The sequence below is a fragment of the Channa argus genome, chromosome 15, assembly GCF_033026475.1.
Source record: "Channa argus isolate prfri chromosome 15, Channa argus male v1.0, whole genome shotgun sequence".
In the NCBI taxonomy this organism is placed as follows: domain Eukaryota; kingdom Metazoa; phylum Chordata; class Actinopteri; order Anabantiformes; family Channidae; genus Channa; species Channa argus.
Window position 1 is genome coordinate 20,563,718 of NC_090211.1, and position 16,517 is coordinate 20,580,234.

General features: G+C 41.9%; 3 protein-coding genes across 6 annotated transcripts; 1 reads left to right on the plus strand and 2 right to left on the minus strand.

Annotated features, from left to right (window-relative positions):
• Positions 1 to 1,007: 1,007 nt before the first annotated feature.
• On the plus strand, positions 1,008 to 2,496 carry ndufa6 (NADH:ubiquinone oxidoreductase subunit A6). Its single transcript, XM_067478197.1, has 3 exons — positions 1,008 to 1,181; positions 1,991 to 2,106; positions 2,273 to 2,496. The coding sequence occupies exons 1-3, from the start codon at positions 1,043 to 1,045 to the stop codon at positions 2,402 to 2,404; spliced, it is 387 nt and encodes a 128-aa protein (XP_067334298.1). The 5' UTR covers positions 1,008 to 1,042; the 3' UTR covers positions 2,405 to 2,496.
• A 346-nt stretch (positions 2,497 to 2,842) lies between these two features.
• On the minus strand, positions 2,843 to 6,620 carry LOC137100384 (essential MCU regulator, mitochondrial-like). 2 transcript variants are annotated; one of them, XM_067478199.1, is made up of 3 exons: positions 6,424 to 6,620; positions 5,426 to 5,580; positions 2,843 to 3,348 (listed from the first exon to the last, which is right to left on the minus strand). In XM_067478199.1, exons 1-2 carry the CDS (start codon positions 6,568 to 6,570, stop codon positions 5,443 to 5,445), a joined length of 285 nt encoding a protein of 94 aa, XP_067334300.1. In that variant the 5' UTR covers positions 6,571 to 6,620; the 3' UTR covers positions 2,843 to 3,348; positions 5,426 to 5,442. The 2 variants fall into 2 exon arrangements, with proteins under 2 accessions (XP_067334300.1, XP_067334299.1); XM_067478198.1 differs by having other exon boundaries at positions 5,426 to 5,613.
• A 984-nt stretch (positions 6,621 to 7,604) lies between these two features.
• On the minus strand, positions 7,605 to 16,445 carry fam234b (family with sequence similarity 234 member B). 3 transcript variants are annotated; one of them, XM_067478192.1, is made up of 13 exons: positions 16,204 to 16,441; positions 14,165 to 14,716; positions 13,471 to 13,584; positions 13,052 to 13,219; positions 12,465 to 12,580; positions 11,711 to 11,861; positions 11,480 to 11,618; positions 11,179 to 11,373; positions 11,002 to 11,080; positions 10,754 to 10,912; positions 9,449 to 9,569; positions 8,352 to 8,578; positions 7,605 to 8,259 (listed from the first exon to the last, which is right to left on the minus strand). In XM_067478192.1, exons 1-13 carry the CDS (start codon positions 16,253 to 16,255, stop codon positions 8,257 to 8,259), a joined length of 2,076 nt encoding a protein of 691 aa, XP_067334293.1. In that variant the 5' UTR covers positions 16,256 to 16,441; the 3' UTR covers positions 7,605 to 8,256. The 3 variants fall into 3 exon arrangements, 2 of the variants coding, with proteins under 2 accessions (XP_067334293.1, XP_067334294.1); XR_010910888.1 differs by lacking the exon at positions 7,605 to 8,259 and adding an exon at positions 8,919 to 9,014 and having other exon boundaries at positions 8,440 to 8,578; positions 16,204 to 16,445; XM_067478193.1 differs by lacking the exon at positions 13,052 to 13,219 and having other exon boundaries at positions 16,204 to 16,442.
• Between the last annotated feature and the right edge of the window lie 72 nt (positions 16,446 to 16,517).

A 16,517-nucleotide genomic window follows, 5' to 3' on the forward strand; every position in this document is an offset into this window, starting at 1 on the left:
ATCGATATATTTCAGTACCTAGAGTCACTTACAACTTATGTAAGACCCTTGTTTCGGATTTTTTTTATTTGAATTATACAATTGACTATTGCCACACTGGCCTCAGTCTGTTGAAAGACCCTCTACCCTCATTAAAAGAGGTGGCCAAAACATTACAACCACCTCTTCAGTATAACTCCACCATCCACTATTACCTCAATAATGAACAGAGTAGAATTATCACCTTGGTGTTTCAACCTAAAAACTGAGAAATTATAACCTTGTAAAAGTATAAAAGTAAGACATGATTGCAGAGTTGCTGTTTTTGCTTGTATTAGATTGTACAGGTGAACTTAATTGAATATAGATAGAGCTAAACACCTTAGCGCCACCCAGAGGAAGAGTCTCATAACGACAGGCCGCTCAAATAACTCTTCGTGGCAGATGCAAAGGAAACAGATATTCAAGTAACAAGAGCAAATATTTCACTAAAAAGGACTGTAGTTTTTTTTTTTTTTTACAAGTACTTTAAATTCTTTAACTAAGCTGAAGTACTTAGTAAAGTACCCTGAAATGTACTTGAGGTACAGATTAAAGTAGAGAACCACTTCAGAAACTTGATTTGACTATTTACTGTGAGAAATCATACATTCATTTATTTCTTCTATTCATAAATTTACTTGGCAATAAAAAGAGCCACCTCTAAAGCTGGCTCTAGAGATAGATCGAGAGATATAGATATCTCTTAGATATCTTTTTATTGCTAAGTAATCTGTACCTCAAGTACATTTCAGGGTACTTTACTAAGTACTTCAGCTTAGGTAAAGAATTTAAAGTACTTGTAAAAAAAAAAAAAAAAAAAAAAAAAAAAAAACTACAGTCCTTTTTAGTGAAGATTTTTTTTCTCTTGTTACTTGAATATCTGTTTCCTCTGATTCTGCCACGAATAATAATTTGGGCGACCTGTCGTTATGAGACTTCTCCTCTGGGTGGCGCTAAGTGGCTTGTCAAGAAATGTACACCAGTGAAGAAGACGCGCCGGAAACACTTAGCGACAGCAGTCATGGCGTCCACAGCGGCGACCCGAACGACAGCGGCGGCTGCTAAATTTGTCAAACCGATTTTTAGCAGGGACTTGGACGAAGCTAAGCGAAGGGTCCGTGAGCTGTACCGGGCCTGGTACCGTGAGGTTCCTAACACAGGTGCGTAGGTCGGAGTGCGTGTGTAGAAAGCTGCGCTATCGTCAAGGTCGCGTCTGTGCACCGCAGTGCTAACGTTATGCTAACAGTTCTGTCACGACAAAGTACATTAATAACCATTGACTGGGGTAATTGAACTCCACTGGTTTATTGCGTGTTAAATAATAATTTTCTGGTGGAAGTTCAGCTGCAAGCAAACTGTGCAGATGCTGCTTTCCCCCAGTATTAAATAGAGACTGTGGCATATGTGCCTAACAAAACAGTTTATTTCATGTAGAGATTCACGGAGAGAACTAATTCAAAAAGCGGATTTCTGGCTGCTTACTTTAGAAAGTCCTCAACATTAAGTTATTTAATTCACATTAACTAGGACTGCAGTTTTTTCATGTTTGTAACAATGAAAGGGGAACTTTGGGGAGTTACAGACCAGATGTCCTGTCAGATTTATTTTACTGGTGACTCATACATAACATTTACAGAAATCTAAAATGTTTTTGGTCTTGAGTACAAGCGTTTTTAGGGTTAATATAAAAAAGTACCAATAAATAACTTTCATATGTTATATGTAAACATCACTAATGATGTAGCAGATATTTATGGAGCTGGTTTGAATCACATTAACTACTCACAGCTGTTTCAGCCATAAAAATGGATCAGCACAAACACAAAAAGCCCATGAATAAGCCTTGTTATTGCACTGGGTGGCTGTGGGGAATATAGAAACCGACACCAGCCTTGTCCTTTAAAATAAAACAAATGAAATGATGTAAAATTGTTCCTGAACAATGTATGTTGTGTTTGTTTCACTACAGTTACATTGTTTCAGCTTGACATCACAACACGTCAGGGAAGAGACAAAGTGAGGGAGGTGTTCGACAAAAACAAGCACGTCACTGATCCCCGTGTGATCGACATGTTGGTTATTAAGGTAAAAACTGCCTTGTGCTAATTTGTACGCTGTATCAACCATAATCTCACTGACAGTAACTCCGAGGACACCCAGTACATCCTCTAAGTGTTCATGGCCTGTTTCTTAGAGCAACAATATTCTATTTATTTTCATTCATATTTCTGTGCATTTTCTTTAACCCCAGGGGAAAATGGAACTTGAGGAAACAATCCACATCTGGAAGCAGAGGACTCACATAATGCGCTATTTCCATGAGACCGAGGAACCTCATCCCACTGACTTCCTGTCCAAATTCTACCGAGGTCATGATCCGTGATCTGAGTAGTTGTCGTCCGACCTTTGACCCCTTCTTGCGTGTATCTTGTCTGACAGATGTCCCCTTTATTGTAAATATACACTTAAAACTTACATATCTGAGGTTGTGTCTTCTATCCAGAACCAGTTTTATTTGAGTTATGTTACTTCAAAATGCTTGAAATGACAGATCCAAATAAAGAGCAGTAGCTCAGCTCCTGAACCATATGGATAAGAAGGTCCTGTCTGAATTCAAACCGCCCTAGAGTTTTTTGTTTAAGTGTCAAAAACAGTCCAGGGGACTGACAGCTGGAATATGCTCCAGCAACCCTGCACAGGATAAGCAGCTGCAGATGATGGATGGAGGTTTTTGCCTACACAAAAACACAAGCTGGTTTCAGCCTAAATAATAGACAATGATAGACACTATGGGATTGTAACAAAAACACCTGTGAGTAACTGCTTCAAAATATTTTTAAGTATTCATTCACACACACGTCCAAGAAGCAGATGACCAAATAATGAGGTTAAATAGATTTGTGACATGGCAACTTTAGCTGTCTGGTGGAAACTGTTTAAAACACATTTAAACTGATATTTCTGTAAACGTGTGTGTTAATTAAGACTGTGATAGTGATGCCGTGCAGCGAGTGGAGACACAGACATCCTAACTGAATATTACAGGGTTTTAAAAGGGCATTTTACCATAATTTGATGCACATTTGCATCAACGTGTTCCTAATCCAACTGATCGTGTGCTGAGCTTTGCGTTTTCCATTCTCTTTATTGAAATGACAGTAGTGCATGCAAACACAGAACAACGTGGTCGGTCTGGGACAGCTCTCAGTGTTCGGTACAAGCAAAAACCCTGAATCCAGTGCACACAGCAAGTCAAACGGCAGGAGGAGCTCTGGGACCCACTGATCTGCTTAGATTCTTCCCGTGGTAGTGACACAACTAGGTGATCTGTGGAGGACAGAGAGGTTTGCAGTTAATATCTTAGCATAATGTTTTCTTACTGTCCATTAATAATGTGCCTCCTTGACTCTGCTTTCCATATAGCTAAACATGGATGGTTGTAAATTATGAGCATATGAATACAGTGCATCCAGAAAGTATTCACATTCTACAAACAATACCCCATAATGACAACGCAAAAGAAGTTTGAAATCTAATCTAAAATTAAGAATGAAAATACATCTTATGTACATAAGTATACATGGCCTTTGCCATGACACTGAAAACTGAGCTCTGGTAGATCCTGTTTCCACTGATCATCCTGAGATGTGTCTACAACTTGACTGGAGTCCACCTGTGGGACATTGGGTTGATTGGACACGATTTGGAAAATCATACACCTGTCTATATAAAAGGTCCCACAGTTATCAGCTCATGTCAGAGCACAAACCCAGACATGAAGTCCACGGACGGGTACAGAAACATTTCTGCAGCAGTGAAGGTGGCCTCCATCATTCGTAAATGGAAGAAGTGTGGAGCCACCAGGACGCTTCCTAGAGCGGGTCGGCCAGCCAAAGTGAGGGATCGAGAGAGAAAGGCCTTAGTCAGGAAGATGACCAACAAACCGATGGTCACTCTGAAAGAGCTCCGGTGTTTCTCTGTGGAGAGAGGAGAACCTTCCAGAAGAACAACTATCTCTGCAGCACTCCACCAATCAGGCCTGTGTGGTAGATGAAAGACCACGAGTAACAAAATTCTCTGGTCTGATGAAACAAGGATTGAACTCAAAACTGCCCAATAATCGTTGTGACAAGCTTGTAGCATCATACTATAAAAGACTTGAGGCTGCAATTGGTGCTAAAGGTGCAGCAACAAGGTTTTAAGCAAAGGCGGATTTCAAACAAACTCATTTCACATTGTCATTATGGGGTGAATACTGTCTGGCTGCACTGTGTGTGTTATAGCACTGATTATGTATGTAGACATACTGGTTTTACATCTTGGGATCTGTGATTGGAGGGAAAATATATATGAAAGCATTATTATGCCATAATTAGCCTGCTTGGGAAAAGGAAATGTTGGAGACTTTACTCAAATGCAGCATTAACAGTTACGTCTTGCTTGGTAGAGACGCCGTCTCTCGGTCAGGTTAAATAAATGTGTCTCACAGCGGCCCCACCATGCTCCAAACAGCTCAAAGATAAGTCATAGAGGTCTGTCTATATTCTATTTCCATGATGTCACAGGTACAGGAAGACTGAATGAAGTCACAAGATGTTTACTGCTGCTGGTAAATCAAATGTATTAGCACAGTTCACACTTAGAATCAACCCGTCGTGCTTCACAGGCAAATGCACAAAAAGCAAAAAAACAATAAATGAAAACCTTAAAAACAAGCACACATGTACTAAAAAAAAACTGAGTCTGAGGAGCGACACATAAAAACAAGAATTAAAAAAATGGTTTGATCTTAACTGTGAAAGTACAAGTTAAACTACAAACCCGATTCCAAAAAAGTTGTGCGATGTGTAAAACGTAAACAGAACGCGATGATTTGCAAAGATTTTTCAGTTTCAACATCTTGATATGTTATTTATGTTCTATTGTGAATAAAATACGGGTTGATGAGCTTCGCTAATCATTGCATTCTGGTTTACTTACATTTTAGACATCATCCCAACTTTTTTGAATTGGGGTTGTATAATGGGCTCTGTACATACAGAGCATACATACAGTATTTGATTAAACCACAGGAAGGCATCGTGTTTAGTCTTTGGCCCTTTTGATACTGTGTTTTCAGAAGGTTCAGTTTGTTTTTTAGCCCCATGCTTGAATCTTATGCTATAGAATAGACATGTTTTTTATGTGTGTATGTTTTCACCACTAACCTCTTTGCTTAGTTTAAAAAATAGCTTTTCCCTCAGTCAACCTGACCTCTGACCTCTTACAAGATACTTGGTGGAGTGATACTTTGTCCAGGATGTTTTTCGGTTTAGATTTGGACAAGAGTAGACTTGTTGACAATGCGGTTAACAAACTGAAGTGTGTGCATATGTGTGAAGTCCACAATCCAAGCAGGTGATACCTGACAACCAGGACCCCTCAGTCATCGTCGTCGTCGTCCTCCGGGACGAAGATGTCGTGCTCCTCCAGCAGTGCTGCAAAGGTCTTGCTGATCTGAGTCCCCAGATACAAGAAGGGCACCACTACCAGAGCAATCCGGATAAGGCCCAAGGGGGTCTGCTCCCCACCACCATCCCACCACAGAGACAACTAAGTTAGCAGTGGTGGAAGAAATACTCAGATATTTACTGTAGGTAAAACTACCAGAGCATTATTGAGACAATCCTCTATACCGAGTACAATTCTACTACACATACGTAAGTATTCTCAGCAACATTTTTGAAAGTAAATTATTATTTTTTTAAATACTAAATTAGTAATTGAGAATAAAGCATTTTTAGGTTGTTGCTTACGGTCAAACTTTAACTACTTTATGAAGCCTTTCATGGAAATCAAAGATGTCTGATGGAGCGATGAGCCAGAATGTTTGAAAACCACTGGTTTAATCTGCAACAATGGAGTCAATTATCTGAAAGCTTATTCTGAAAAGAAAAAACTGTGACAGATTGATGTAAGGGAATAAAAAGTTTGTAGAAGTAGAAAGTAACATAAAATACAAATACTCAAGTAATAGTACAAGCACTTCACAACAGCTGATGTCATATTTGTATGTGATAAAATCAAACTGTTCCCAGTTTTGGTAGTTTTACATCTACTTGTGGTCATTTTGTGTACATTTTACATTTTATTTCTCTCTGGTAACGTTTGTCTGTTTGAGCTTCTTTTTGTTTGGTGCATCGATTTATCTGAGCTCTGTCACTTTCCAGCAGGAAACATTAAGGCTTCATACAGAGGTCATGACCCCTCCAGCTGTTACTCACTTACTCTGCTCTACTATAAGATGGCTATTACCAGAGCTGTCCCCGCACCGATGCTGCTCTTATTCTTTCAGTCTGTCCTGCAGGGACAAGTCCTGCCGGGTCCCTCCCGTCACACACACACCTCTGCACCCGCACTCACCTTCCTGGGTTTGGGCCGGATGCCCCCGGAGGACGTGCACACGGCGGCCCGGCACGGTGTCACGGTGCTACTGGAGGAGGTCACCGGAGCGGTCCGGAGGTTTCTGAGGGCCGACAGCCGGGCCAGGCGACCAAGGACCGACGCCATGTTTCGAGCGTTTCAAGCAGCAGCAGCAGCAGCAATGCGCAAAACAGAGGCTATTCTGGGCGTGAAGGGGGCAACAGCGCCCCCTGCGGTACATTAAGCAGCTGTCACATCAAGCTTAAATCGTTGTGCTGCTTCCACATTTGTGCTTACTGAGGTTAATAACTAAAGTTTGTACACTGTGGTAAGTTTACTTTTACTGAAAGACACCAGTACTTGTATTAACTCTGCTCAGTTGCTCCTAAAACAGATGGATGGCAAGTAACACATTAAGTTTGTGTACTTTACAAAACCATTTCCCAAAATTCATTTATGTTCTGACATTTTCTGCTTTGAGCACTTTAAAAGTCAAACCGCCTGAAACACTTGCAGCTTCTAGAACAATATTGTTTATGTGACCAATGCGTTTTGGGCTATAGCCTCAATCAGGGTGTGTTGAAAGGAGTAAAAAGACATTTTGTTTGTGATGGGGTGTGGAAGGAAAAATTAAAAACAACCAATCATAACTACAAACATATGTTATAGCCACCGAGAAATGTTTCCAGTAGTTGTTGGGTACATGGTTTTGGACACATCATCTTCTCAAAGGGGCACAGAGGGGAGGGGTGTGTCTGGTGATTGACATGAGGGAAACCATATTGGCTCAGCAGGTGAGAAGGTCCTTAATGTGGTGCGAACAGCATCACCCAATGGCCAGAAATATTACAAGAAAAATAGATTCTTTTTATCTCAAGAGTCTATTTCCAGGGCGTATGAATACAAATTTTCTATCAATTAATTTTTATACGCAGCATTAGCTATTCGTTTTAAACCTTAACATTTTTTGGACGTTTTTATGCTTTTATCTATAAAGTTGTTCTACTATCTGTAACTGTTGCCGGCGGTTTGATCCCCACCCACATCAAATACTTTAACCACGTGTTCCTGCTTGTACAGACATACTTTTACTTCATATCCAGTAAAAGAGCTGAATATTTTTTTTTCCACTGCTGGTGACGGTAATAGAAGGTAAAAATAAACACACGGTGCACTTTGCAGTTTTAGTTAAGAATTCATTTTCATACCTTCCTCTTGTGAAATGAGAGTGTACATTAATTATTTAACAATACAAAATCTAACAGGATAAATTAGCAAACAAAATGGAAAAATTAAATGTTAAAGCAAACCAATAAATACTGTACAGATTCAATATTTACAGAATGCCTGCACTACTTACCTCCAGCAGACAGAAGACTGTGAGCTTCATTACAAATGCATGTGACTGGGGGGGAGGGGGGAGGTGGGGGGCGGTTGACACTTAATGGATATAAATAATGCAAACTGTAAACACATTGTTCATTTTCACTTTCTGCTGCCATCAAGTCCAAACATTTACAAACATTCAAGGAAAATTTACAGACGTTGACATGTGCACTTTAAATGAACATTTTCATCGTACAAACATAAATCAAGCCAAAATAGTGCCAACAAAGCCCAAACCTTCGAAAAATTCTTCCTGTCGAGTAACAGTTATTAAATATATACCGAGTGAATGCATCAACATGTAAATAATTTAGTAAATAATGTAGTTCTTCCTAATCTAGTCTGTAATGCAGAGGTATCCACAGCTTTGTTCCTGTCATCCTGATGCGGGTCCCTTTAGTCCAGCCACTTCGTGGGACATGACGAACTGCTCCGGTTCACGAGACATCACTACACAAACACAGTCATCAATGAAGAATCACTGAATGCTTTCATTTCTGATTGGACCGGCTTTATACAGTGTCACCGTTTTTTTTCCTCACCTGATGTTTGAAAGTCAGGTGCCGGAAGAACTTGTTCACCTCAAACACGCTAGGTTTAAACGGACCCCCGGACTTGCTGCTTTCTCCCAGCCTCACGATTTGCCCTTTGGTGATGGCAGCTCTGAGGCTCATGCTCTTGACGATCCGAGCACCGGGCACTGAATCGGTCGTGGGTTGGGAGGATACGGTGATGTAGGAGGCGTCTTTCTGATGCTCCTGATAACTCACTGTCAGAGGCAAAGCAGGACACCGAGGTGAGAGGGGTACAGGAAGTCCGGAGGAAGCGAGTGGTATTTAAAATCTAAGACGGTGTTGAAAATGCTCCGCAGCTGTTGTCCAATTCATTTTACAGTAATTCCACTGGTTGTCTGTTGGCAAATATTGGTTGTTTGTTCTAGTTTGTCAGTTCATTACACTGTTTTTCTCAACATCATACAAGTATTTAATCTTTTTGAGTTATCCTAATGTAAATTTGGTTGATTTGAAGTTTATTCAACTTAAGAATGTGTAGTTTCAGACAAATGAAAAAAAACATAAACATGAGACGATCTCACGTCAGGTCCAAACCTTAAAGTGACGAGTTTAACTAGAATGGGCATTTCCTGAAGAAAGTGGGTGTGAACGCTGAAAGCCAGCTGGTTTCTCCGCTCGAAGCTTATGCTGCTGCGAGATTAGAAGCCCTGAACATTTCAGAAGTGATAGTGCTTGAAAACAAAAGGTCATTTAATCAATCGTGGTTCCACCCGCTCGCTCTATGGAGGCCAAACTGTAATATGAAAAGCATTTCATCATCATGATATTCATGTTTTTATGATCCGTCCCATAGACTGCCATTGACAAAATCATAGAAATATTCATAACACTTATTGTACACGTGCATGGTATCAGCAGACAAAGTAAAAGCACACGTCTCCTAACGATGCTGAACATGTTAGAGTTAGTTGGAGCCGTGTTTCTAGCTGTCAGCATTCAGGACTAGCCAGAGTGTGACTGCTGAAAGCTCTCACACTAATGAAAGGTTCAGTCCTTGTTACACTGGTGAAATAATGATTTTTATGTTACTTTCTGCGTATGTTGAACTATATTTGAACTTTTACCTGCAGAGGTGACCGCTGTGTCTGTGGTACTGCTGAGGTCCAGCAGGATTGTGGGATACGCTGGGTGAAGCAGGAAGAGCTTCCTGATGAGAGGCTCGGCTGCAGCTACGCCTGGTGCCACCTGCACAATCAGAGTGTGCAGATTGATCGATTGACGATTAATTACTCAATTAATTACTCAATTTCACTCAGAGACAATGGGCCCCAAGCAAGAACCAGCTGTTCACACTATGAGAGTGATCGAAGAGAATGTTCTCTTATGAACAATTCAGGAGCCGTCCAAACCTGTCGTACGAGTCCTGCACAGATGCACTGCCTTTCATCTGTAATGGAAAATTACCAATGTTGACCGATGAACCTTTGTTCTCTTATTAAACAATGCTAGCGTGCACCCGTTTCCCTCTCTGTCGCTTGCGAGTGGAAAAACACACAGATGCTGTGTTACCACTGAAACAAGTTGTAGTCCTGACATTTAGAAAGCAGCATAATTGAGAAAGTTATGCAGAGATATTTGTGCCTGTTCTAAAAGTCAAAGAGTTACAGGGGGCACACACTCTGTAGAGATTGTGTCTAAAAGAGTTTATAAAAAATACCAAATGTGATTCATTTGAAAGCTGGACATGGCAGTTTACCTACTGAGAGGTATTTTAGAGTTTAGTATTTTCATATTTGGTCCTAGGTGCACGTAGGGTCTTTCTTCAGGTCCGTGTCCAGTATCCACATGTCTTCTAACAGCTGACAGTGGAACATCACCTACTGTAGCTGCACTTTTCTTTAATAACACATATCTCACGTATAAGTCATTGGGTATAACGTCCTGCACGAACCTTTCTCTCTGTATTTCTGTAACAGTCAGTGTTGCGGCTCCTCTAATACAACTGACTGTGTTACATTAACTCTGGTGTTTTCTTGGCTGATTTCTGACACGTGCTCTGAGCACTGATAGGTAGTAAAGTGCTACGTAAGTGCAGAACATTTACCATTTGCCTTGTTCGACGTCTTTGTGAATGGAAGTTTCCCATAGAAAAAGTGGACTGGGGTCTTACTGTATATGGTAATTGTAAAAGCTGTTGATTATTCTATTTGCAATTGAATCGATCTGAAAGGAGCAAATTGAGCCCAAATTTGTGCCGTTAAGAGAATTTACACTCACACAGGCAACTCTCACAGAGAATGTTCTTGCGCGAGGTCCACTGACGTGAAAAAAAAAAAGAAGACATCGATGCCCATGATTCATACATTGCAGACTTACATTTTTCTATTTACTGAGCAGAAGTGACTCCTCTCCAAAAAACACATACTCACAGTTGTCTTGGAGCCGTTCTTTATGGGTTCGCTGGCCCAGAAGAGGAAAACTGACTGGCCGGTGGAGGTGGAGATAGCGGACGTTTCCAAAACGAGACGAGGGCAAACAAACTCTGCGGACCAGAGAGGATGCCCATTTGCCCCGTCGACGACCTGAGCCTGAGCGCAAACGGGGAACAGAGGGTCAGTTCACATGGTGCTGCAGCATCTGAGCATTTTTATTTATTGACCCTTAATAAGCGCTTTACCTCCATGATACCATTGGCTGAATGTTGAAAGAAAAGATCGAGGACTCCATCATCATTGAAATGTCCCAGGGATGGTTGGCTGGGACAGAAAGATACGTACTGTAGTCGGGGGAACTTTTGCAAACTTCTTCTTGTATGTGACAGTAACAGTAATTGAGTGAGTGCGGGGCTTTTTACCTGTGAATAGGATCTGAACTGAAGGTCCATTTTTTACGGATGTCCTTCTGTTTGATCACTGACAGTTTGCTGGAGCCGTACACCAGCACCCAGTCACTTCTGGTGGCATTCAGGTTGGAAACGGTGTCCATGCTGTTGTGGTTGTTGCCAAAACCAGCCACGAAAGGGAGCAGGAACTCCACACCCTCAGATCCTCTGCCGAGACAAAAACGCACGTGAGACGGACATTGTCGCTCTCACTGCAGTCTTTCATCGTGTTGTGCACGCTGCCCGGAGCAGGGCTGAAAATGAGCACTCATACCTGTAAATGTGTACGAAGGACGTGGAATTGTTTTTCAGTTTCTCCCACCCTGAATCCCTCACTTTAAGTGCCTGACATGTGGGTGTTCTGCTGGTGGCACGAATATAAATGTCCCGCAGGGAGATGGCCTCGACATTACCTGAGGAGACAGACAAACACCGAATCAGTAACTTGATAATGAGAACCGGTAACGCGAAGTCATGCCTGTACACTGCTGATTTATTCTATTACCCAGTCCAAACAGGATGTAGTACGCCCCTTTATCGGTCTGATGCAGCAACGGACCGGTCAGCTTTCCTTGTGCGGTGAGGTTAAAAGGTACGGGACGTCCTATCTGCTCCCCGGTCAGCCCAGAGATCAAGGTCAGGGAGAGATCCAGAGCCTGAAAACAGGTACACAGTGACACAACGGCACACACATTTGGCTGAAGAACAATATCAGAGTGAGCAGCTGCAACATGTTACGGATAAATATTTGCACTGTGTTACATTATGAATTGCACGAGTTGCACATGATTACAATGCAGGTACTGTATAAAGCTGGGTCATGCCTCAAAATATTTGTTCGAGCTACCTCCTAGTAGGACTATGAGAATATGCAAATATATTAAAGTTGTAAGTGCTGTGCGTCAACCCAAAGGGGCCACAGCAGCTTAGCCTGAGTAAAACCTATTGTAGATATGAGGCTTGTTTAATCAGTAAAGAGTATTTACTCTTTGATTGTGTGAGACTGGGAGAAAAAGTAGGTCAGTTCAAAGGTGCGTTAGAACTACAGAGAGGTGTTTTACCCACTGTGGGGCCCAGGGATCAGTGAAGACATCCTTTTTATGTTTGCTATTTTCATAGGAATGCTTGTCTGACCTTTGGCACATTTAACCGCACAGTGCTTAGTGTCCTTGACATTTGAAGTCAAAGAAGAAAAATCCAACGCCTGCGGGGAAAACAGTAATTAAGGTGTGTGCATTTGCATTCAGATGTAGTTATACCTCATCTGCAGGCAGGGTGGCTACCAGCAGATCTGGGACTGAGTCTCCCTGGACGTCTGGAAGTAAAACCGCCTGGGATTCAATGTTCTTGAGCTGCACAGATGACAAATTCTTCCCTGAGGAGTGAAAGGAGGCCTCTTTGACTTGGTTTTAAACACGGTGAATACTGAGACACTTTACTCTGTGCTCTGGGTAGAGAACTAGATGCTGGTAGTCGAGTAGTTAAGACGTGTACCATGTACTGACAATGTCCACGGTTTAAATCCGGTCTGGTGGATCTTTCCTGCATGTCATACCCTTCTGTGCCTGCGCGTAGTTACTCTCTAAACTGTCTACTGTCAAATTAAGGCATACGAGGACAAGACATAACACTAAAAAATACATTTTGGACTTTTTATTGCCACATTTATCTGACAGCTCTAGTTACTTTGCAGGAACTAAATCCATAATCCATAAAGTGTTTAATATGAGCTTCTGCTCTCTGCAGAAACCTTATTTAGGAGGCACGTGTGGACTAAATGTCAGCAGGACATGTCCATTCATGTTATCAACAGCATCAAGTACAAATCGTGCCCGGTGTTGTTAACCTGTGGTGCCATTAACTGCCACGAGGATGGATTTGCTGATGAGGAGACACACAGGGGTCCGCTGGACGCTGTACTGCAGGCCACACTGGATGTACATCACAGACTCTGCCACGACTTTCCTCCACAGTACCTGACCACTGACGGCCGACAGCGCCACCACGCTGTAAACTGGGTAAAAGTGACGAGAGCATCATGAGGTTAAAAAGGAAAAACGGGATCAGATGTTAGATGGGACGACATATTTTCCATCCGTGCACATGGTTCAGTACACGCAGCAGAACTTATCACACGATGACACTAATCAGGCACATGTTTCTCCATGTGACATTATTTTGACACCACACTCCCCCTCTCCTCTAAAACGCCCCTATCCTTACAGGGAAGGCCACGCCTTTTCAAAGAACCCCCTCCCCACCTACTTTTGTTCCTTTGTGCAGGATGAGTATCATTGGTCCATTCAGCAATGCCGAGAAACACGTCCTCCACCAAATCTCCATCCACGTCCCACAATGCCAGTGCAGGCGGAGTCACTCCTAGACAGACAGAAGCAAAACCGAACGAACGCTGTAAAAAAGCCGACTCCTCGCCACTGTTTGTGTGAAGCTTATATCTTGTGTGATTCAGTGATTATTAAAGGCTAAGTACATTTCCTGGCTGAGTTGTCGGTGTACATTTTCTTAAATACTGCTAAAGAATAATTCTTCAGAGAGCACGTTTCAACAACATTACACAATACACAATATAATAAAACATAATGCTTATTAAAGACACAATACTTATGAGTTAGTATTTGTTGCCACCTCACCACAGTGCATGTTGGAACAGAACGTGTGGTTGTTGAGAGTAGTGCTCATAATCCTGTGCAACTAGAGTTAAGCCAGCACTGCTTCGCCAAACAGACCCCTGAAGAAGCCTTTACAAAGTCAGCATTATGCAGCAATGTATTAACAATAAAATTCTGACTAAATTACAGTTCATAGCTTATGGTAACTAAAAATAGCTAAACTAACATGAACTATACGTGCTCAGACACATATGGGTGTGTTCTCTTTTATTTCCTATTTGTTATAAGAAAAACCAAAGCCAATAAGCTCAGATCATTAGTCCTTTTACCTCCTGCGTCTCCAAGTGCTCTCTCCCACTGCAGCTTCTTCTCCAGCTCTCCTTTCTGGCATGGGATCAGGAATGCACACAGCAGCACCAGCAATGTGGCACAGACCAGAGGCACCAGGAAAAATGCACTGCGGACAGCGTTCTTCATCCTCATCCTCTTCTCCTCTGCATCTGTGCTGTGAATCCCCAGCCCAGCTCCCCCCAGTGGCCCAGGGCCCCCTCTGTCCTCCCCCATTCTGTCCCTGCCCGACTCCCTGTGGCTCCAGTACTGCATTCCTTTCAGGTCACCTCTGTCCTGCCTGGATTTGCTGGGGAGTTGCTCCCTCCATTCGTCATCCTCCTCATCCTCTTCATCCTCCTGTTCTTCATCTTTGGCCCCCAAACCTCTTCCGGACCTGCCTCCTCGCAGCTTTGAGGGGCCCGTGCTAAGGCAAGGGTCCCTGCCAAGGCCGTTTCTGGGGTAGTTGAGCACAAGGTCGTCCTCTTCGCTCTCGTCGTCGCTGTCTGCCTGGGTGAGGGGGTCATACTCCCCGAGCTCTGAACCCTTCTTCCCTGCAGGGACACAAAGGCACTTAGTGAGTACAGATGGAACATGTGACTGTTGTATTACTCACAAATATTTAGTAATATATCCTTTGAAGTACAGTTGTATGCATCCATTAGGCCACATGTGGTGAAATTCCACATTTATATGTTGATTTTTGCAAAATGTAAACACAACTGCTCCAATACAAGAGGCATAAAAAAATAACCTTTATTCACATGTTGATATAACACTTATGCTTATTCCATGTAGTTCTTGTAAACCGTAAATGCAGTGTGTAAAAAAGAACCTTTCTAAGTCAGTATCTACAGTATTAATTGCTCTTTGGCATCTATCATCCTTAAGTTAAAAGACTGCATGGAAATGGGAATAATTCTTTTAAGATATGTACAATTTTGTATGTACATTTGCTCCTTACTAATTTGAAACTTTATCATAAAAATGATTATGTAAAGACTCTTAGCTTCCTTAACTTTACTCGAGACCTGCTCCACTACACTGAAACGTAGCGCATTCTTTTACAGTTTTGTAATTTCATGGAAGATCAGATAAACTGTACTGAAGGGGAGCTAACGTATTACACCAGTAGGAGAGAAAATGAAGAGGAAGTGTACTTTGTACACATTGTGTAAGCATACTGTACTTATATTGTATACCTTAGTAAAGTAATATGCATTGACAAAGAGCAAACAAAACATCTGTAATATCTTTAGTCTTGATGTATTATATGAATTAGTAGTTCTTTACTCTACAAAAAAATATGAGTTATAATAATACATCCAATAACATGGAACATAATAACTGACTTTAAATTATTATTACATTTTTACTCTTGCTATTACAATTACTAGTAACTAGTAGTATTTTTACCCTGTGGAATTGCTACTTTTACATAAATAAATAAACTGACTTGCTTATTATTATTCTGTATCATCCTGTTATCAGTACTTTTGCTATTGTGCACTGACAACTTCATACCTCAATCTGCGCCTCCTGTTCCTTTATTAATATTCTGTATGTCGTTGTTTGTCATCCTTCTGTAAAACTCGCTAAACTTGAGCGTATTTGCACAAGAATTTACTTGAGGGCGAACTTCCGTCTCTCGTCTCATTACATAAGGTGACAGGTGATTTGTGATGAAGAGTTAAAACATGTTTTTATACCCTGCTCATCATTACAGACTTAAAATTACAGCCAAAAAAAAAGTGCTACTACATATTATATTTGATTGTTCAAAAATGACGTTATTATGCATTTTCTGTATGTATGTATTTATGGGCATTTGTGTGTTATTAGGGTTAAGATGCGCTAACGTTAGCAGCTAACATTAGCTAACATGAGACACGCAGACGTCAGCGTGCGGCTCCCCACACACACACACACACACACACACACACACTAAATCCACAATACCGTTGTTTGGAAAGCGTGTGATATGGCGCCGTGTGATAAAAGCAGCGGCAGACACACAATTGGAAAATAACACGCATCTCACCGGGCAGTTTGAGGGCGCGCGACAGAGCTGCAGCCATTTCTCCTCTTCTCATCCAACGGATCCGGGAGTTGGCGACGTGGGGTAGCGGCGATGAACAGCCCGCAGCAGCACCGACACGACCCGCTGGTTCTGCGCAAAAGCGCCGTAAAGGAGAGAGGTTACTGCAGGAACCAGAGCGCTGCGAAGGCAAGAGTTGACGACAAACGCGAGTTGGGAAGCAGAGCGTTGTGGAGGGGAGGGTTGCGGCAGTTCTCGCACTGAAAATTCTACAGCAGGTATTGACCCCCCAGTCACTGTGGTCTGGGGTTTTTTGG